General features: G+C 37.8%; 1 protein-coding gene across 1 annotated transcript in view; it reads right to left on the minus strand.

The window, feature by feature from the left end:
• LOC104091324 (1,4-alpha-glucan-branching enzyme 2-2, chloroplastic/amyloplastic) overlaps positions 1 to 22978 on the minus strand; it is a 38267-nt gene that overhangs the window by 11830 nt on the left and 3459 nt on the right. Inside the window, exons 3-14 of the mRNA XM_070179735.1 lie at positions 21544 to 21845; positions 19471 to 19569; positions 18811 to 18853; positions 17611 to 17670; positions 11930 to 12010; positions 11243 to 11359; positions 8015 to 8098; positions 7040 to 7161; positions 6764 to 6883; positions 3695 to 3824; positions 3498 to 3608; positions 1978 to 2106 (exon numbers count right to left, since the gene is read on the minus strand). Of these exons, the coding sequence (XP_070035836.1) occupies positions 1978 to 2106; positions 3498 to 3608; positions 3695 to 3824; positions 6764 to 6883; positions 7040 to 7161; positions 8015 to 8098; positions 11243 to 11359; positions 11930 to 12010; positions 17611 to 17670; positions 18811 to 18853; positions 19471 to 19569; positions 21544 to 21845 (1398 nt within the window). The remainder of the gene's footprint in view (positions 1 to 1977; positions 2107 to 3497; positions 3609 to 3694; positions 3825 to 6763; positions 6884 to 7039; positions 7162 to 8014; positions 8099 to 11242; positions 11360 to 11929; positions 12011 to 17610; positions 17671 to 18810; positions 18854 to 19470; positions 19570 to 21543; positions 21846 to 22978) is intronic.

Raw genomic sequence — 22978 nt, forward strand, 5'->3', positions numbered from 1 at the left:
TAGTAACCAGACATATTGTTCAGATTAATCAAATACTTCCAACCATAACTATTTTATATTTGATAAGTTACTTCGTTATAAATAAAGTACAATATCATCACAAACAAGTACTCCCATGCAACACGCACTATTAACGGAAATCACCTTATTGGGCTCTTGAAAGTCTAATAGGCCATTGTTATTTATTTTTGTTTTTATTTTTTTGATGAAGTAATAGGCCATTGTTATTGTTAAAGACAAATAAAGCATTTAGATGAGGTAGCACACGCAATTCAGCCAGTAGTATACCATTCATGCACCAAGACCAGGCAAAGGTTTTGTACCCTTCCAAAAAAAGGGCTAGGGAGAACCTAACGGAGTTATACACTCAGAAGAAGGAGAAAATAAAGACATATAACAGAGCAAGCCCATAATTAAGTTCCATATACGATAATCAGAAATTAAGAATGTGAAATAGAATTAACAATGAAGTGAGTGTTATCAAGAGAACAAAAATTTCAAATAAACCTAGAAAGAGGCTTGGCTGTAATATTGAACCAAAGAAAGACAACAACAACGAGGATAAGAAGTTTAAAACTAAGTGCTTCCTATTGGTCTTCCGAAAGACCAAATGAACATCCACATCCACTCTATAGGAAACAACGAGGAAAAAAGAATGTATATAATGAATTTTTTAAGGCTGTAGTAAGAGTTGCTACTACCACATTGTGCATCCCCTCCATTTTCATGAAGATCATGCTCGCTTTTAGTCAACTTAGCATAAGGGTCTTGACCTTAAAAGGAATAGTCAGACCACTAACTTATAAAGGAACTACTTTTAGAGAATATGCTACCTAGACCATTGAAACTTTATCCTCGGCCTGCTAACCTGATCTTAACACTAATTGCCCAAGGTATCAATCCCACATAAGTCGCATACATTATGTTGAATTTTTACAACAGGCTGTACAAATACATCCATCATACCCAGTAAGCCATTTAAAGGAAAGAATAGATCCTCAGATAAGAAATACGAGCATATGGAAAGCAGAGACTTCACGTTGTCTTTTGCAGAGCTATCTTGAAACTTAAAAATTGAAACAGAAAATGTTTTTAAGAGCAATAAATCTTCAGATAATTTTTTATCTTTAGTTATACGTTAAAGTCGACATGGGCAAAATCAGGCTTGACCAACATTAGCAGTGAATAAAGGGCATCAAAACATATGTAACAAAACTATGACCCCATTGTCTGAAGAATGAACTGATCCATCTCAAAATAAAAATAACCAGGGAAGGTAAGATAGTTAGCATCATTCCAACAGTATTTAATTTGAGATATTGCCACAGGTGATGCTTGATTGAACACTCTGATGGGGAAAGTTAAGATGGCCACAGAGGAGATAAGGAGAGGATGATCTGACATGAGGGGATAATAATAAGGTAGAAATCCATTGGAGAAAAATTAGGAGCAAAGACCTTTCTCTTTTAAATTTATTCTGGAGATCAGAAAAAACTCCAGTCAGCATAATCAGCAGAATGGACTTGTTGTCACTGGAGAATGAACAAGAAGTTCCTACTTTCTATACTGGATTTCCACTTGCGTTAATTAAGGGAATTCTATAACTATATTAGAGATGGGGAACAATGAAACTTCATATTTCACTTTGAACAGGGTTCAGGAAGATGAGAATTTGGAGAAGCAGTTCGGAGACATTAAAACATAAACTTTTCTAAGCAGTAGTTTTCTGAAAAGTGAACCAGACTCCTCTTAGAACAAAATCTTATATCCCCTGACGTCATAACCAAATTGATTCTCTAAGCTGCTTTTTTAAAATTATTGAAATTTTTCATAAATACTTTATTGGTGGTGTTAGCAGATGGTATCCTCCAGCTTGAAGATCCTACCATCAGAAATTCAGCATACTGAGGTCTCATTGGATTTTACACAATCTCAGAGCATTCCAGTCACCATAAGGTCAATGTGACAAGTACTTACATCTTCACCAATGGTAATCGCATCTGGGAAAAGCCCGTGAATAAGATCATTGACAAGCATCAAATACACCACAGCATCCACATCAGTCGCGAATCCGAAATATTCATTGTAGTTCCCGGTGAATGCCACCTATAGAAATTAAAAATGCATCAGGTAAGTAGTTTAGCAGAATACTGGAGAGACCACCTTGGTAAAACACATGAAGCAGGAAGAAGGAAACTGATATTTCCAAATAGTATGACATTAGCTGTGCGTATAACTACTATAGAGTTCCTGAAGCTAAAAAGAGGATTCTCATAAACCTTAATTTTTCATTATATTCTGTAGATATTGGGAAAGTATTTACCAACCCCACCTATGTGTGCCTTGCGAAGTATAGCCAGTCTCAAGCTTGGATGAGGGGGATCACATTAGGTTGAGGTTAGCATAAAAGTAGTTCAACTCTGATTAATCCTTTAAATATTAACTTAAATAGGGTGGAACAACATACAGCAGATTCATATAGTCGACTTCAACTAATATTGGATTAAAGCATGTTGAATTGATCGATTGGAAATTGTTGACTAACATGTTCTTCCATACTTATACAAATTTGGAAATCATGTAACTATTTAGTCTGTCTGTTTTATAGTAATCTCATTCGCATAGACACCTTTAATCTATATATATGTACTAATTCATCTCTTTCAACAACTTTTTACAAGTAAAAGCAACTCAAAGTTTGCTCAACCCAAAGAGAGGGCAAAAATAATGGAAATTAACTACTCAATGTAAACTACAAAAATTGTACTTCAGCTCCTTAAGAGGCCACTTTCCCTCTTAAATGAAAACCACCAACAGATTTTCGCTAAACTTTGTTTGTTTTTTTTTGTGTCCGGGCCAGCTTGCACGTGACTCGGCTAATTCCACCCATAACTGCAACCTACCACCAACACAAGTACCGGATAACTTAGCTCACCAAGGCTTGGGCAGATGAGAAGAAATCACCTGGTGTTTTTTGTCTCCGCTAGGATTTGAACTTCAGACCTCATCGTTCTCCTCCACTTCATTGACCACTAGGCCACACCCTTGGGTACAAGACATCCGCTAAACTATTTTTCCATTTGATTGGACAGATTTATCTTAGACATTCAGGCAGAGAATTAACATTGCAGGCATTTAGCTTATTCAATGAAAGAAGAGGAAAAAATAATGAAGCCGATTTTATACAATGGTAATACCAGGGTAATACTAAATAAAATGAAGAGAAGGTACGAATTCTTCTAGATAATATTAAAATCATAATGTCTTGGCTAATAAATGGCCATGGTACTAAAAAGGAATTGTTGCAGTTAGATGCCTAATTACTTTGTGAGTTGCTTACTAGAATGCTAAATAACTGCTGCGTACTCCATAGAATGATACAAAGGTCAACTAGGTTTTTTTCCCATAACTTGGTAGTTACCAGGCACCTTGTTGTCTAAAAGCTGTCACTTGTGATCACAAAATTGAGTATAAAAATTATGTTGGATCAACTTTACCGATAATCCGTGGTGAGTATACATCATTGATGTCACACCATCAAATCTAAATCCATCAAATTTGAACTCATCCAACCACCATCTCGCATTTGAGAGAAGATACCTAAGTACCTATAACAAGAAACATAGTTTCTGTCACACCCATGGACACGAGGCACAAGGTTCTGGTTGACTCATATTTGAAAGGAAGAAAGTACCTCCCAGTGTCCATAGTTAAAGAGGCGGGAATCCCACATCCAATGATAACCACGAGATCCAGAGTGAAAATAACAACTATCAGTTCCATCAAACATGTTCAGCCCATCTAAAGTATTATTTGATGCATGGCTGCAAAAAAGTTGCACGATTCCAGCAAGTCAAGGACAAAGTAAAGCTTGTCAATAGAAAATATGTGCCAATAAAAAAAGATTAACACTTATTACGACCAGATGTTAGAATTAAGCACCATTTCTTTCACTTATGGATCCATGGGAATAAAAAATAAAGCCTAATCTGAAAGCTATGCACTTGCACCTTAACCACAAGAACAGAAAACAGAACTCAAAATGGAGCGAGTATAGTAGTACACAAGCTCAGTACAAAATCCAGAAGTCAACAAAATATCGTACAAAAGGTACAATGTTTTTCACTTTTTAACCTCCTTTTTTTGGTTTAAAAGTTCATACTGCTCTTAAGGTTTTTTTAATCGTTTTCACTTTGGGATTTGGGCAGAAACGGATGAACTGGATAAACTGTATATCTACTGTCTAAATTTCAGTGTTGATGAATGGAAGTCCTGAAGGCTTTCTCCCATCTCAAGGGGATTGAGGCAAGGAGGTCCTTTTTATCACCTTTTCTATTCTTGCTTGTGATGGAAGGTATGGGTTGGAAGCTGGAATATGCTAAAGAAAGAGAATGGATTAGGGGTTCAGTATGGATTTTCACGGTGATCAGGATATCACGGTAACATACTTACTATATGCTGAGGACATATTATTTTTCAGTGAGGCACAGGAGCTACAACTCAGATATTTGAGACTAATACTTCTAGTTTTGAAGTATTATCTGGATTGAACATCAATCTGGCAAAAAAGAGCATCTTTCCCATCAATGAGGTGCACGAAATTAGTTGCCTGGCATAGACTTGATTGCAAAGTAGAATAACTTCTACACTAATCAGAAAAAGTGGAATCACTTCTACCACATACTTGGAATGCAATTGGGAGCCAAACATAAGAGCAACGCCATTTAGCAAGGAGTGATAGAGAAGCTCAAAAGGAGATTATCAAACTGGAAGAAGCACTACATGTCTGGCAGAAGAATTAAACTGATATATACTACACAGCTTCCCCATGTATGTCAACAACAACAAACCCAGTAGCTTCCCCATGTATGTGATGTCACTTTTTCCTCTCCCCGCTAAAATGGAAAAAGAATAGACCAATTGAGGAGAGACCTTTATGGAGTGGTAACAAGGAGAAGAACACTCTTTACTAGTAAAATGGAGTGTGGTCACTTAAAACAGGAAACAAGGAGATCTAGGCATTAAGAAGTTCACTATAAAGCAAACAGCCTCTAACTCAAATAATTATGGAGGTGCAACTCAGTAAATAGTCCCTTGTGGAAGCAGGTTATAATTGCCGAACATGGGCAAAACAGTTAGTCCAGTAAACCTGTCACAGGCCCTCAATGAGTGGGCTTGTGGAAGCATCAGAAACCTCTAGAATGATTATGTCAAATACATACACTTCTCAATGGGTAATGGCATCAGGATAAAATTTTGGTAGGATGCTCGGATTGGTCATATTCCACTAAAGATGAATTTCCAGACCTGCATTATAAGGGAATAAATACTGAAGCAGCAGAAGCACAACACTGGTCACGGAGAGGATCGGGATTATCTTTCAGGAGAAACTGTGAAGACTGGGAAATTGGGAGTCTCACTAACCTTTCTCAAAAAAAAAAAGTAAAAGTGGTGGGGTGGGGGGAATCGGGAGTCTCACTGATCTGATAGGGAAGTTAGAAGGGGCCAGAATATGTCAGAGGAAGTCGACAGCGAAATGGAGACATCAAAAGGATGGGAAATACACTGCTAAGTCTGGATATAGAACTTTTTGCAACAGATGGAGTACTATTACCCATAATCTGTAAGGGCAAAGCACCACTTAAGGTGGCTAGCTTTTGTTGGATAACTGCACATGAAGCATGTTCGGCACAATCAAAATTACAAAGGAGGGGAATAATGTTGTGCAGCAAATGCTACATTTGTGAGGAAAATGAGGAAGAGGTGAATCACCTCTTCATACACTGCAAGGCAGTCTGAAAATTGTGATGCATGTTTTTCAGCTTATACAATCTAAAATGGGCATTACTAAAGACAGTTAAGGAACTAGCTCATTGCTGGAATGGAAGAGAGCTGGTTAGGGAGAATAGTAAGACATGGATGACCATCCCTGCATATCTTTTTTGGATATTTGGCTGGAAATGAACAGAAAATGCTTTGACGGCGTAGCCAACCCTGTACACAAACTTAGATATTCATGCTTATATTTTTATGCTTTCTGGAGTAAGATGATAGATGTATATTATGATGTCAACTCTTTACTTGAATTCCTGAGTTCCCTAGATGTTAGAAACAGGGAAGGCTGAGTGTTTGCTTTGTATATAGCTGCACCTACTTGGTGCTGTTTCTGTGGAATTAAATTACGTTTACTTGTAACAAAGAGAATCAATTAAGAGATCAATTAAGAATCTTGGGAATCGTCTAGGAGACTCAATCACTGTAAATATGTATCATTTCCTATGTTAGAACATGTTTACGAACTGTCTAAACCCCAATAGCTTGTTGGAATATCAAGCTGAACATGCTTTCTAGCTGTCGGCAGTGTACAATATTTTTTAGGCATCGAGTACAATAATGCATCTGGCAGAAAAGATTATGTGCGATTAATGTTTCTTAATGAATATTTCCCCACCTACAGAAAAATAAGGAGAATATCTCCACACCTCTCCTTGGTTATTTATTCTTATGTGTGCATCAACGTTCATCATATGTAGACAGGAAAGCTAATCCACATAATTGAAAGCTACAGCATTTAATAATTCATCAATTGCAAAAGGCAAATTTTTAGGCATTTTTACGGTAAGTGTCCAACATCCCCACCATCAGACTGACTAGTTCTTCACAAGGAAAACTATATGTCACCAATCAAAAACATGAAATGACAAAAAGACTTGATCCTTAAATTCACTAAACACGGTTGCAATAGTAAAAGATTAATTAATACCTGTGAACAATGTCCATGAGAACAACAATTCCTAGCTCATGAGCTTTATCAATCAAAGACTTAAGGTCATCAGGCGTCCCAAAACGGCTGCTTGGTGCAAAAAAATTTGTGACATGATAACTGAGACAAAGAAGGATAACAAGTTCCATTAGAAATACTAAAGTAGTCAGTTAAAACAGTTACTGGCACCAGTTGACGAGATCAGAAACTGAGACGACTTGCTGAAGATATAGAGTAACCAGGGAAACAAATGCAAACAGTAAAAACGAGAATTACCCAAAACTAGCATAATAAGAATGCTCTTGAATAGCCATAATTTGCACAGCGTTGTATCCAAGTTTTTTTATGCGAGGAAGAACTTCATCTCTAAAATTCACGTATGAGTTAATTTTAGGCTCCTGCATCACAAATATACAACCATTTCTAGGGTCAGAGGATAACAACATAAACTCAATAGTTCAGACAAATAGCAAAACTTAAGGAGACTGAGATAAGAAATAACTAAAAGCTTCTTGAAAATGCGTATGGCATTTAACTCCGGTCCCAGGATCTTGGGAGAAAATGGAATAGAAAAAGGGGTAAAATATTTTATTTTATTTCTTTTTTGATAAAGACAAAGGGGCCAAATATTCACATCTCTGATGCATCACATTTTGCAGCTACGATATATATGCACGAGGAATCAGCTCTTGCTATCATAACATCCATATACAAAAGTATCACAAAAATGAAGAAGTCCATATAAACAGCTGGAAACATTCAAAAGCTCTTGGCACAGTAAAAAGGTATCTGGTAGTACTTTTTTTCTTATATAGTTCTCGAAAACTAGGTCAAATAAACAGAGAATAGTAATAGTAAAATAAAAGAGTCAAAAATACATAAGTGTTTGCACTTGACAAATTTTCAGTGTTTTCTAGTCTGCCTATCCCGTCGTGCTTTTATTGTGGAAGATGATTACTTGGTAAAGAATAATATCGACATGTGAAAAGGGGCCTTCAGATGCCATTTCTAGAACAGCAAGAAAAGAATTAACATCTGGTTCATAAAGTTAACATTCAGAAAACCACACGGCAAAACCTTAATCAACCACAATCACTTCAGTTCGGCTTTCAACAGCCACTTTAGAGAAATAGCTGCTCTGATGACTAAATGTTCACATATACGGCAGTCATGACAGGTCCAACATGAAATGAGATATCAAAATTCAGATTCAAAAATTATAAAATTACATGAAAGAGTAGGGATGCACACCGGACTACTCATTCCGATATGAGATTCATATATTCTCAGTGACTTTGGTTTCTTTGGCCGTGGATGTTGGAATACATACTTCTCCTACAAGGAATTGAAAACGAATCATAACACGAAAACAAATGACAGAAATAAAAGTTTGTGAGGATACAGAAATTAGCAAGGGAACACAAGCACCTACGTAGGAAAGAAAAGGAAAAACTTCTAGCTCACAGACTGCTGTGCAAGACACTACTAAATAAGCTAATCAACAAAACCAACTGGACAAATATACAGGAGAACATCAGAAAGAAGAGTTGGTAGAAGACTATTAATGTATGCTTGCCAGGGACTAGCTCAAATCCATACGTTAACATGTCAACATATTTTGTAGCTTTTTCATTGAAACTCTATGCCACACAAATCCTTGCTTATCAACATATTCTTTTTTCTTTTTTATGACGACTATTCCACCGGGTATATCTCCCACCAGTACTAAGTGACTATTCCGCCAGCTTATCACTTAGTTTCTTGCTAAATAAATATGAGACAAGCTAATCTTAAGAAAGAGATCACTCTAATCGCTTAATGATTTCTCGGAAAGAATATCTTTATGTGAAAGGATTCTGAGTTCTGACAGCAAAGTTGGTCTAGTATTTCTCTAGGTCCAAATATTGCACCTTGAAGCTATAGCTTGCAATGTGTATTGTAAGGAAGCTGAAGAAATGGTTAAGCATATAATTGTTCAGCATGAACACGTGAACGAGTGTTGGACCCTCATTTTTGGGCTTGAGGCATGAGTATGTCGTGCGGCTCGTGTCATATTCTATCTAGGATTCCCTTTCATTTAGGCTCGCTATTTTGGGGGTGGAAGGGGAAAGCATATGGCTACAGTATAAAATGCTTATTAAGGTGCAAGGATTTGTGTGGCATAGAGTTTCAATGAAAAATTCCTTGAACATATACCTACATATATGATGTCCCTATTCCCTATGCCAGTGAACAGAATAGATGCCTTGAGAAGAAATTTCTTATGGGAAGGCAACAGTGATAAAAAGAAAATCCATTTGGTCAGATGGAACTCCCTTACAGTTAACAAGAAGACAGGGGGGTTAGGAATCAAGAACTTAAGAGTACGGAACCAAGGTTTGATGATGAAATGGTTATGGAGATTTGCCTCAGAAGAACAATCCTTATGGAAGGAGGTAGTTAGAGAAAAATATGGTATGGAAGGAAAATGGACAACAAAGCCTGGGAGAAATCCCTATGGGGTCAGCCTCTGGAAGTCTATCAGGAACTTTTGGCCTAAACTAATAAACAAGTCAAATTTCAGAGTGGGAAATGGTATGAAAATATCTTTCTGGGAAGACAATTGGTTAGGTCAAGGATCATTGAAACATCTTTTCTCAGACATTTACACACTGAACCAGCAGAAAGAAGCTACAGTAGGTGAGGTTTGGACAGACCAAGGTTGGAACTTGACCTTTAGAAGACTAATAAATGATTGGGAGATTGACAGATTCATAGAGTTTTACAAAACACTGGAGCAATTCAAAGGAACATCTACCTCTGAAGACTGTATGAAATGGCAACGGAATGGGAGACAAAAGTTCTCAGTTAAAGCAGCCTACAAGGAATTCAACACTTCAAATAATCAGATAGGATGCTGGCCATGGAAGCTGATTTAGAAAGTTAAAATCCCCTATAAAGTTGCTTGTTTTTCATGGCTATTGGCTAAAGAGGCAGTTCTAACTCAGGACAATTTGATCAAGAGAGGTTACCAGCTATGTTCTAGATGTTACTTATGTGGGGAGGAGGCAGAGACAATCAATCATCTCTTTTTGCACTGCAGAGTCACTTTACAACTATGGAGAATATTCATCAGCTTAAGGGGAATCTTGTGGGTAATGCCGAGAAGAATATCTGAAGTTCTAGCTTGCTGGAACAGAGAAGGAAACCACTCCAGTCATAAAGAGAGATGGAGAATTGTCCCAGCTTGCATTTGGTGGACAATATGGGAAGAAAGAAATCAAAGATGCTTTGAAGATAAGTCGAGGAGTATTCAGAAGATCAAAATGAAGTGTTTAATTCTTTTCTATTTTTGGTGTAAAGGAGAGTACCTAGAAGACCATGAATCAATTTTTGATGTTTTAGGATTCTTGTGAGATGACAAAGGATTGGAGAGTTTTCTCTTGTATCCCACCTTGTAATTATGGGGGACTACACATTTTTTGTGTAGTCTACTTTATATATATAGAAATATGTTACCTTATCAAAAAAAAAAAAAAGCTTTCCGCGGACAAAATTTGCTATTAACAGGTTGTGAATCCTAGTGTATCTCAATGATGTAGTCTGGCAGCTTGGAAAAACTAGCAAAAAGCCATGAAGACTTCCGGAGCTTCTTTTTTTCCCCTATGCACCTGTTATCCATGGTTTAGAGCCTTCTTCTCTTAAAACTCGTATAATTGATGCTCAATAAAGTTCCATATTCAAATAATTAATATTTTTATCTAGTACAGCCCGATTGTAAAACCTTATCTACTGTAGTATTTTGGTGCAAACTGGTCGTTGCACATGATTAGATGCAATGCTAGACACAATAGAGGATTTGCACGATTGCAACTACACTTGTTGCACTGGCTTAATGCAAGTATTTATAAATTATCATATTACTTATAATTAAAAAAAAAGAACATTATACAAGTGGATAGCATACTCCTTAAGTAATCCGATCGTTTCATATATCTACAATTTTTTTTAGTCGCAATCTTTATTTATTTCCAGTAAAACCCATTTTGCCATTTCAATTACTATCCAAACAAAAGAATAATGGCAAGCTTAAATGCAGCCACGTGTGAATTTTCTAGTATGGGTTTTCACATATGAGTTCAAACTAATAAAGATTTTCCATTCCATTGAGTGTGACCATCGCATTTAAAAGCTTAAGCTGTTATAGAGGGCATCTTTAATTTATTTAATTATGTCTAATTCTTTTTCATGTGCGGGTCTAATTCTTTTTCATGTGCGAAGCACGAGGAAATTTTTCCTGATAATGAGTGGCGGTGAGACTCGACCCAGGATCTCTGCCTACTCTGTGGGAGTGTGTGACAATCTCATCTAAAAGCTAAAGTTGTTCGAGATTGATACCTTAATTTATTTAATCATGTCTTTACCACATTCCTTTGTATGACGAACCAAATACAAGTCCATATACTAGGCAATTAGCAACAACAGAGAAAAGAGTGTAACCTCTTCGGGTGGATCATAGTATATTCCATTGTATGGAATTTCACCAGGAGGCTGTACAGAGAACTTGATCCAAGCAGGAATGGAATCCTTAACACCTGATGGAGTGTCCATACGTATCTACATTTTCAGTATATTAGAGTAATATTAGTAAATAGTGGCATAGAACCACCAGGATCAGAAATAGACGATAAACTATGATTATATTATGAAACAAGCACAGTGAAAATATATGTTATATACATTATGGAAATGATGATTTACAATTAAATGCTCTGACCTAGAACATTAGATCAAACCTAGAAAATCAAATAGTGATATTCATTGTTACTGATCTTGAATTGAATAATAAAGAAATTGCATCAGGGAAACAACTTTTGAAAGCTCATTCATAGATGAATATTTATATTGTTTCCTTTTGGAAGGGGTGGGTTGGGGTGTCTGTGTGCTGAAAGAGAGAGCGAGAGGGGAGACAGAGACACTATAAACTTTGTTAAAACACATCTCCTTGAAAGAGTAACAAGCCAGCACTTATCAGGCTTAGAAGTGAATAGACCTATATAACTAAAAAGAATTCTTGAACATTCTTTGACACAAGTATTTTAACTGAAAGGTAGAAAACAGTAGTATCGACAGCCAATGGATAAAATACCCAAAAGTCAATCAGAGCACTGTGGAAAATGAACATACCTTCACTCTGGACCCATGAGGAATTGCAGGAGAGCCGTCCGCATTATTTGGCAAAAAAATCCCCCAGACACCAAATTCGTTCTGCTTATAGATCATGAATTAGTTTTATGCAACATTCCGTCACTGCATAGAGCTTAACATTATAACATGCACAGCATAACGTGTCTTTATAAGATGGTAAAAGAATACTAAGAGCTTCAATCAACATGTTAACCACCATCATCCTAGATCAAAACAGCAGTACTATGCAGATTACTCTTGTGCCATTGTCTCTATACTTCTTCAGTACTCGTACAAATTAGATATTATATAAAAGTGAATGCAAATAAATGATCCTTCTACATATCCTTCATAGTTAACATATTAATTACAGAAGATGACCGTAACACTGAAACTCTCTATAACAACCCCCCCCCCCCCCCCCCAAAAAAAAAAACCCCCACCCCGAGGAACACAAAGGAGAGAAGAGAAGAGAAAGACAATGGAAGCTAGTGAAGATGCGACTCATCTACTATAGCAGTGCAAAGATTGTATAACATCTGTGGAATATGATCCATAAAAATTCAGGAAGTAGTTGGATAATGCCTGAAGAATCTTTTGGGAAACTGGAAAATAAATGAAAGAAGGAATAAAGACAATGCTTGAACAGAAATTCCTCAAGCGATGGTTCTGTCAATTCGGAAAGAAGAGAATAGAAGATCTCTTGAGCAAGTGGAACTTTTTCCTTTTTTTTTTCAAGTACAAGTGGGACTTTCTTTTGTTCCAAACAGAACGTATGATGTTCTCTTAGAGTACTTCAGGAGTACTCAAAAGATGGAACTTGTATAGGTGTTAGGATGTCTTCTGCAGAGAGCAATAATATTTGTATAGCTCCTCTTTGACCTGTACACTTGTCTAATATCCGGTTGATCCCTTTTGTGCAATGAACTGAAAAAGAAGGAATTTTGTTGCATGCTCCTAGAAGTAAAGCAGAGTACTGAAAGACTCGGAAAAATCTAAAGAACACCAGATCTTGAATATTTCATTTTATCATATCAATGGAACATCTACAAGAATAATTAGACTTCTTTTCTTTTTTTGATAAGTAACCAGACCAGTTAGACATAGAAAGCACTATTCTCACCAAATACCAATTTAAAGTGTGTCGGCGTTTTCAGACCTACTATCAAGGAACTAACGAAATATGAGCCTTGCTAGAAACATGTCAAGAAATGATTACTTTGAAATCTTAAGAAATCTGTTAGTTTACAGATATGTATAGTGTAGTCTTGTCCCACATTGGAAGAGGAGTAATATCTCTTTGTAGTGTATAGCTATAAATAGGGACCTCTTGTATTATATTTATCATATAATATCAATAACATATTTTTTCCCGTATCTTCTCACATGGTATCAGAGCATTAGTGAGAAACCCGTCGTTGTGCATCATTCCAGCGACTTCCGGGAAGAAAGACCTCTTTGCCGTGCAATTTTCCGGCGATTTAGAAGGTTGTCCCGTAAGCAAATAACTTTCTGTTGGTGTTGTGCAAAAACCAACACCACCACAAGACTCCTCAGGCTTCGGCGACCAAACCCCAGTTAACCCCACCGGAAAACACACGTCCACGCGCCCTCACGCGCTTGGAAAAGAAAAGAAAAAATCCGGCAAGATAGGACCCACGCGCCGGCGCGTGAGCACTGTTCCGGCCAGATTTTGAAAAAGTTTCAGTTGAACAGTAGGATCGCCTGGTAATTCTGATCCTACCCTAACTGGTTTTGTTTCATTCCGACCACTTTGAGTTTTTCCGTCAGCTACAGTAGATTCCGGCGTGAACAATGTTTCCGGCACAGAAATAGTGTTCTGTTTTCCTGCTGTAAACAGTGTTTTTCAAGCTATTTCTTCAGTTTTCTCACCGGAGTTACTTATTTCCACTATTTCAAGTTAACTCTACTACTACATCTCGTAGCGACATGTGAACCGATGCTTTGAATAGTCGGATGGTTTCTTTAGCAGATTATATTGAGTTCCTTCGGTACAAAGCATGTAAGCAGACATCTTCTGAGATAGCTTCTATTGTTCAAACAGGTAATAGCGTGACTTGTTTCTCCCAATCTTCATCCTCTGAGTCTTGGGTCATTGATTCAGGTGCATTAGATCATATTTATGGTAACAAATCTTTTTTCACTACTATTTCATATTCTCAATCTCTTCCAAAAGTCACAATGGCCAATGGGTCTCAAACCATGGCAATTGCAATAGGTCAAGCAAGCCCACTTACTTCCTTACCTTTAGATTCAGTCCTTTATGTTCTCAATAGTCCTTTTAATCTTATAGTTGTTAGTCGCTTAGCCAAATCACTTAAATGCGCTGTTTTATTTCTTGATGACCATGTTTTTATACAGGAACGCAGTACGGGGCGGATCATTGGTACCGGGCGTGAATCAAACGGACTTTATTACCTAAATCACATGGACTCACATCTTGTCTTCCTTCTACAACTTATCCTATTACAGATTCACTAGATTTATTACATAAACGGTTGGGACATCCCAGTTTGTCAAAACTTCAGAAAATGGTATCTGGTTTATCTCACTTGTCAGCTCTAGAGTGTGAGTCATGTTAGCTCGGTAAGCATACTCGCTCCCATTTCCCCCGGCGTCTTGATAATCCAGCAGAGTCACCTTTTACTTTAGTCCATTCAGATCTTTGGGGTCCTAGTCGGGTCAGTTCCACCTTGGGATTCCGCTACTTTGTTAGTTTCATTGAATGATTATTCTAGGTGCACTTGGATATTTTTGATAAAAAATCGATCTGAGCTATTTTCTATTTTCCAGACCTTCCACGCTGAAATTCAAAATAAATTTGGGGTTTCTATTCGCACATTTCGTAGTGATAATGCCCGAGAGTATTTGTCTTTCCCATTTCAGCAGTTTATGAAATCTCATGGGATTATTCATCAAACATCTTGTCCGTACACATCTCAACAAAATGGGGTAGCTGAAAGAAAGAATAGACATCTTATTGAAACTGCTCGTACCCTACTCATACAATCTCATGCTCCGTTGCGTTTTTGGAGGGATGTAGTTCTTACATCTTGCTATCTTATTAATCGTATGCCATCTTCACCTATCCAGAACCAAGTTCCATTCTCTGTCATGTTTCCCTACTTACCTTTGTTCTCTCTTCCACCCTGTATCTTTGGAAGCACTTGTTTTGTCTATAACCTTACTCCAGGAACAGATAAGTTAGCTCCTCGTGCTCTTAAGTGCATATTTCTGGGTTTCTCGAGAACACAAAAGGGGTATCGATGCTACTCTCATGACCTCCAGCGGTACCTTATGTCCGTTGATGTTACCTTCTTTGAAACTCAATCATACTTCACAGGTTCAGGTCATCACTTAAATATTTCTGAGGTACTACCAGTTTCATCTTTTGGAGATTCAGTCACTCCAGCTCCACCACCTATAGCTCCAGTTGTAGCTCCACCACCTACAGCTCCAGTTGTAGCTCCACCACCTATAGCTCCAGTTCCTCCACATAATCCAGTTCAACCTTCTGCAGCTCCACCACTCTTGACTTATCATCGTCGTCCACATCCAGCATCAGGCCCAGGTGATTCACGCCCCGCATCAGATTCTGCACCTACTGCGGACTTGTCTCCTCTTAGTCAACCAATTGCACTCCGCAAAGGTGTACGATCCACACTTAATCCTAATCCCCACTATGTCGGTTTAAGTTATCATCGTCTGTCGTCACCACATTATGCTTTTATATCTTCTTTGTCCACTGTTTCTATCCCTAAGTCTACAGGTGAGGCACTATCTCATCCAGGATGGTGACATGCTATGATTGACGAGATGTCTGCTTTACATGCGAGTGGCACTTGGGAACTTGTTCCTCTTCCTGCAGGTAAGTCTATTGTTGGTTGTCGTTGGGTTTATGCAGTCAAAGTCGGCCCGGATGGCCAGGTTGATCGGCTTAAGGCTCGTCTATACTCAGATTTTTGGGTTTGATTATAGTGATACTTTCTCTCCCGTGGCTAAAGTAGCATATGTTCGTCTTTTTTTGTCCATGGTTGTTGTACGTCATTGGCCTCTTTATCAGTTAGACATTAAGAATGTTTTTCTCCACGATAATCTTGAGGAATAAGTTTATATGGAGCAACCACTTGGTTTTGTTGCTCAGGGGGAGCTTAATGGTTGTGTGTGCAGATTGCGCAGGTCACTATATGGTTTGAAACAGTCCCCTCGAGCTTGGTTTGGTAAGTTCAGCACAATTATTCAAGAGTTCGGCATGACTCGTAGTGAGGCTGATCACTCTGTGTTTTATCGGCATTCTGCTCCTAATATGTGTATTTATCTAGTGGTTTATGTTGATGATATTGTTATTACTGACAATGATCAGGATGGTATTACTAATCTGAAGCAACATCTCTTTCAGCACTTCCAGACTAAGGATCTAGGCAGATTGAAGTATTTTCTAGGTATTGAGGCCGCTCAGTCTAGCTCAAGTATTGTTATTTCACCGCGGAAGTATGCCTTAGACATTCTTGAGGAGACTGGAATGATGGGTTGCAGACCTATTGACTCTCCTATGGATCCGAATGCTAAGCTTCTGCCTGGACAGGGGAGCCTCTTAGAGACCCTACGAGATATAGGAGGTTGGTTGGCAAATTGAATTACCTCACAGTGACTAGACCTGACATTTCTTTTCCGGTGAGTGTTGTAAGTCAATTTATGGATTCTCCCTGTGATAGTCACTGGGATGCAGTTGTTCGCATTCTTCAGTATATAAAGTCAGCTCCAGGCAAATGATTACTATTTGAGGATCGAAACCACGAGCAAATTGTTGGGTACATAGATGCTAATTGGGCAGGATCACCTTTTGATAGACGTTCTACGTCTGGATATTGTGTTCTAGTGGGAGATAACTTGGTCTCGTGGAAGAGCAAGAAACAGAATGTAATTGCTCGATCTAGCGTCGAAGCCGAATATCGGGCCATGGCTATGGCGATGTGTGCGTTAGTTTGGGTCAAGGAGTTAAAGTTCGGAGAAATCAGCAAGATGGAACTAGTGTGTGATAACCAAGTTGCCCTTCATATTGCGTCAAATCCGGTGTTCCATGAGAGGACTAAACACATTGAGATCGACTGTCACTTTGTCAGAGAAAAAATACTTTCAGGAGATATTGTTACAAAGTTTGTAAAGTCGAATGATCAACTAGCAGATATTTTCACTAAGTCTCTTACTGGTTCTCGTATTAGTTACATGTGTAACAAGCTCGGTACATATGATGTGTATGCACCGGCTTGAGGGGGAGTGTTAGTTTACAGATATGTATAGTGTAGTCTTGTTCCACATTGGAAGATGAGTAATATATCCTTGTAGTGTATAGCTATAAATAGGAACCTCTTGTATTATATTTATCATATAATATCAATAACATATTTTCTCTCGTGCCTTCTCACAAAATCCATATTTTCTTGCAAAGATCCTTGTAACATGCAAATTTGAAAACGGATCACGTGCCAATATAACTCGATCAACAAAGGGGTAATAGAAAAGGTAAACAGAAATAAGAATACGAGAAATTTGCTAGAAACTGTGAAATGAGTAGCAAAGACAATCGATTGTAAAGAACACAAGGCTCTCAGGCAAAAATGGCAACAGAACCACTTGGATATGTACTGTGAGGGATATACCCGAGTCATGATGTCAGCATTTGGGTTCCAATTGTTGAAATCTCCAATGAGGGCAGCCCACTGCAAGGGAAAGGATAGGATATACATGCAATTTAGACTTTCACAAAACCGATATTATCATATCATAAACAAAATGCAGAAGTTGGTATAACAACAGATGGGCATATAAGGAGATCACCAATGACTTTCCACGTTATTTCACATTATTGATCTCTCATTTCACCGTATACTGCATTTGAACCTTATTTTTTTAGTAATCAGTTTACACAAAACGTCAGAATTTGCAGCTTTGGCAGAAAAATGTTCTGCCATACATCCAGCAATTATGTGTTGCCGAAGGGATTCTCCTTTCTTTTAGAAGGCTCCTTCATGTAAAATCAGCGTACTGAACTCATCGGACTAAGTAAAAATCAAGAAACAACATTTTATTATGATAAAAGCACCCCTAACCAAAAGAGAAACACTTGGTTTGCTGTTATAGGTACCTATACTGGCATAAGACAAGCCAGGTCAAAATATCATGGTTGTGTTCCTCAAGACAAATTTGTACTTAGTTGGCTGATCTTGAGTTAGTGTAGTTCTAGGAATCCTGGGAGCTAATTCTTACATGCCAAAATAGATCTTTTACTTGCTAGTGGCAGAAGAAAGATGATTCAATAAATTATTTTGGGATACAGAAGTTTGCAACCTGGAGTATTTTACAATAGTTTCTCAGTTCTTGACCTTTATACTGAATAGATGACTCAATACATGTCCATTCTCACTCCATCCTCAAAGTGACCATCAAATTGGACCAGAATAAGTCTTACAGACTAGATCAATGACTCACCAAGTCGAAGCCTAGATCAAGCTTGCAGAGCTAGTGAGCAATGCTATCAAGTAACAAAGCCTAACTTTAATAAGTTAAGCCAAAGGAATTTTATCCTCGTTTTTAGGTCAGAAGTCCATCCAGGGTGAAGACCATAATCTGTGCAAATGACAGAAACTGTAGAGCAATTACAATATTCTAAACTATCAGAAAAGAAACATCTTTAGGTCAGAAGTCCTTAAACATCTTTCTTGAGAATTAAAACATAAATGTTCTCCTTTCTACTTTCTCTTAGTTTCTCTCACCTTTTACTTTAAAAAGAAGTGGTTATCAATTTTGTGGTCCTTTTTATCATAGAGAATCTAAAACAAAACAAGAAAGGAAACACTGACCTTGGCACCAGGAGCCCACTCCCGATAAGTGATACCTGTAGCACTGGCAACAAAGTTCACAGGCAATCAGTGACTGGTACTTCAGCCCCTCTCAGTAGAGCAAACTTAGAAAGGGAAAGAAGGAGCATCTACAGTAAGGTCAGGCTTACAGATCTGATATAACTTACTCCAAGGAAAAGAAAAACAGAAAGTAAAAAGATCTACAATAAAGGGATAAGTACATAGATTCTCTTCCAACAATTAGGTGTAACACTAGCTCCAGATGGTTCCTTTTCGTAAACATTAGCTTCGGAAGGTCACTTTCAGGGAATCACTTCTGCTGTCTGAGACAAATACTTCAAATTCCAATATATACCATGCCTAGATTGCTAGAAACTAGATGATAGCTATTTTTAGTAAAGGGCTGAGCATGTCAAGAATTAACCGCTGCTATATACATGTCTCGAAATACAAAATGTAATCTGTTTCTCTTTCTTTTTTCTGCCGATATTACAACCTATATCACCATTTCACTCCTCTATAGGTTTGAGTGTGGGTCAAAGAAGTACCAAGTGGGCGTCAACGAATAACATTATGGCATGAAATTGACAAGGTTTTGCACAAGGCCGGTCTCGAATACCTTCAGAAAGAAAATTAAATAAGATAGAAAGCAGTTATTACCTACGAGTGAAACCCATTTTTTCGTAACCACGAGAAAAAGCTTCCAAACCACCCTCATATTTGTCAATTGCCTCCCTCATTTTCTTGTACTCTGAAAACCTAAAAATGGATAGCATAGAAAAACACTCTTTAGATTTTAGCTGGACATGTCCAGGCGCAGGAACTGCAGAGAAAGATAGCACTGCCACTTGGGGCAGAATGAAGCAGATAAATGCTGAGGCATATAGATACACCAAGAGCAAAACCATAATTACATAACCAAAGGCAAGTAATGTCTCGAGAGCAAGAACATCCAACAAAGAGAACAATTCATAGAGAAAGAACAAAAATTCTGGAAGTACATGTGAGCAATCAGCTTTCAGAGTTAGTAAAATTGGAAAGTTGAAGAATAAAACAGAACTGCTGACGATCAATCCAACCAATACAGAGCATGGTAGACTGCTACTAGAAATTAAACTAGCATGTTGCTGTGCTATGGACCTATTGCGTCCTTTAAGAATTAAACTTGGGAGACAAAAACGAAGAATGTACAAAGCAAATAATCAAACATAGGCAGAAGAAAAAACAAAACCCAACATAGGACCACGGCAATTGAAAACAAACATCGATGACAATAACAAAACAGAAAATACTAAGAGCATTCAGATTGGAAAAAAAAAACTTCTGTTTCAAACAATGACTAAAATATTATAAAGCATCTTAAATGGGTATAAAAAAAAACAGTGGCCGGTAATGCCTAAACCAAGCATAAAAAATGGGTTAGATGGACCAAATTGTGCATCTTAACTGGTCAATGGTTCCCTGGAAGGCTTCTTCCCCTCCCAAGGAGACTTGGACAAGGCGATCATCTCCCTCTTTGTTCATGCAAGTGGTGGTCACCTATCTCCCGTTTTGTCCATGGCCAAAAGATTAAGGCACTTAGAAATATGCTGAAAGTGGCTGTAGACGGGATGGATTAAGGGATTTAATGGGGAGCCAGTAAACCTTCAAATTGTCTCCATTACCCCCATATTTATGCTGATAATACTGTCATGCTCTGTGATGCTGAGGAGAGGCAACCAATGCACCTAAGAGTCATTCGTGATGCCTTTGAGGCAGTTCCTGGCCTAAGGATCAACAATGAACTAAAATTTCCTCTTCCCAGTCAATAAAGTTCACAGCATACACTCACCGGCTGACCTGATCAAATGCAGAATTGGGGAACTACCCGCCATTTACCAGGGAGTTCTCTCAAGGCCAAATATAAAGACACGGCAGGGGAATGGAGTTAGAGAAGGTGGAGAGGAGACTGTCAAACTGGAAGAGGCACTATCTTTCAATGCGTGGCAGACTAGTATTTATTAATTGAGTCCTAGATAGTCTTCTTCCAACAACACCAGTACACCACTACCTTCCTGAGTCCTAAACGTGTGACAAAGCTCAGAAGGCATTCCTATGGGAAAGAAATGCAGAAACCAAAATGTACCACCTGCTTAGGTGGGCTAAGTGCAGAAGTGAAAGGAGGCCGGTGGTCTAGGAGTAAGAAACCTGAAAAAGTATGACTGAAGCTCTTATACAAATGGTATACAAATGGCTATGGAGGTAAACTTCTCAAGTCTCAACAAGAAGGAATGTGGGAGTAGTGATTAGCAAAAGTATGGTTGGTCAACTCTGTGGTGTTTCAACCAGTGAGTGCTCATCTTATGGGGTCTGCCTATGGGAAAATACAAGGAATCATTGGGCTGATTTGTTCACTTGTATAGATGCCAATCTAGGCAATGGAAGAAATTAAAGTTTTGACAAGATGCATAACAGGGCCATATTACCCTCAAAGATGAATCCACAGATCCTACGTCATGGCAGATAATTTGCAAATAAGTTGCTGAAGAATGTTCAGAAAGATTTCATATATATGTACACAATAGGGACTGGTAAGCAGCAGCATATTGAAGTCTATAATAAAACCTAAACATCATCAACCAGATCATCACAGGAAAAAGTATAACAGCCTATAGACGATATAATATCATCTCCCAATCATCGAATTCTGCCTCTAAAATAGGCAAATTACTCACCGAATGAAAACATTTTTACCTGTAATCAAGGTGTTGACGATGGTTTGTCAAAAGGGGGTCTATTTCGTAAATCTTCTGACCGAGTCCAGGTGGAGGAATGCCCCTCTTTCTAACTCTATCAGATTCATCGATGATTGACTCTTCAGAAGTATCTAATGTTTTGGACTCCTTCAGTTTACCACCTTCTTCTAGTTGTAGTGATGAAGCAAAATCCAGCTCTTCAACATTTCCTTTAAGACCACTTGCTGGCTCGACGTCACCGTTCTCAGCTTTAATCTGGCTAGCATGTTCCATTTCTGAACTATCTACATCAGTTGATGCCTAAAATAGAAAAAGTAATAGAACAATTATGAAGCAAAGTGACAATATGCATTGTCAGTGGTTCTATTATATTCCAAAAAGATTTGTACATTCAATTTAACAAGATTAAAATTATATAGTAAAGAGACATGCTCTAAGGATCTACAGATCTAATCGGTGGTTGGAGCAAGATTACTGTTGAAGCTAGAGAAGTCTCACTGCTTACAATGTTTTAGGGTTTTCATCATCTTACTAGTGAAGCTTTTTTAACTCATGTGCAAAAGATGCCACCAAGATTCAAAAACTCACACGTCTAGCCACCGAAACCCAAGCGTCTTCTTTCCATCATAGTGGAGTACGAAACTAGAGATATCAAATCAGTCAAAGATCAATTCCAGAGGTACACAAGCTAGAAATATTATCAATCAAGCATCCAATGAATAGCTTTATCTATCTCCTAATAAATTGAACAAGAGGTTGCCTCCAAATTGATTTGAAAAGGAGATTCCAAATTGCTTTACGTATGAGAATTATATAGAGATAAAGGCCCACCATCAAAACTATTAATAGATCAAAACAGTGTTCGAAAATGACTCTCTTCGGAATTAAAATGATGATAATTTTCTTTTATTTGTTGATGATATTGTTTTTTTTTCTGGTCGTTGGAGGGGTTGTTAATAACATAATTTTGTTTTGATAAGTAAACAACATGATGATATTGTTGATGGACTAGACACAGATGAGAGATGACATTGAAAGGTGTGGAAACATTCGGAAATATTTGGATGCATGTTAGGCTATTCGGAGAGTGAGTTAATTCATAGCCCCAAAATATTTTTCTTTTTATCCTGTTAGACTATTGCTTTAATTTCTATAAAACGCAGAATTATCGAAAGATTTGGGACGAGTTCTATAAAGGTCTTACATGAAGGTTAAGTGTTGTTGTTGGTCTTACATGAAGTGGTGGCAAAATGGTTAAAAGAAAACAGTTAACCACCCATATTATCCACTAAAAAATGGGTTGGATAATAAACTTTTTTAAAACGGATCAAATATGGATAAGAACCATATTATCCATTTAGAAAATGGATAACCAATGGGTAACCAATGGATAACCAATAGGTTTAACTTTTACATTTGCAAAGCCTCAAATT

The sequence above is a fragment of the Nicotiana tomentosiformis genome, chromosome 7 (genome assembly GCF_000390325.3).
Source record: "Nicotiana tomentosiformis chromosome 7, ASM39032v3, whole genome shotgun sequence".
Lineage (NCBI taxonomy): Eukaryota > Viridiplantae > Streptophyta > Magnoliopsida > Solanales > Solanaceae > Nicotiana > Nicotiana tomentosiformis.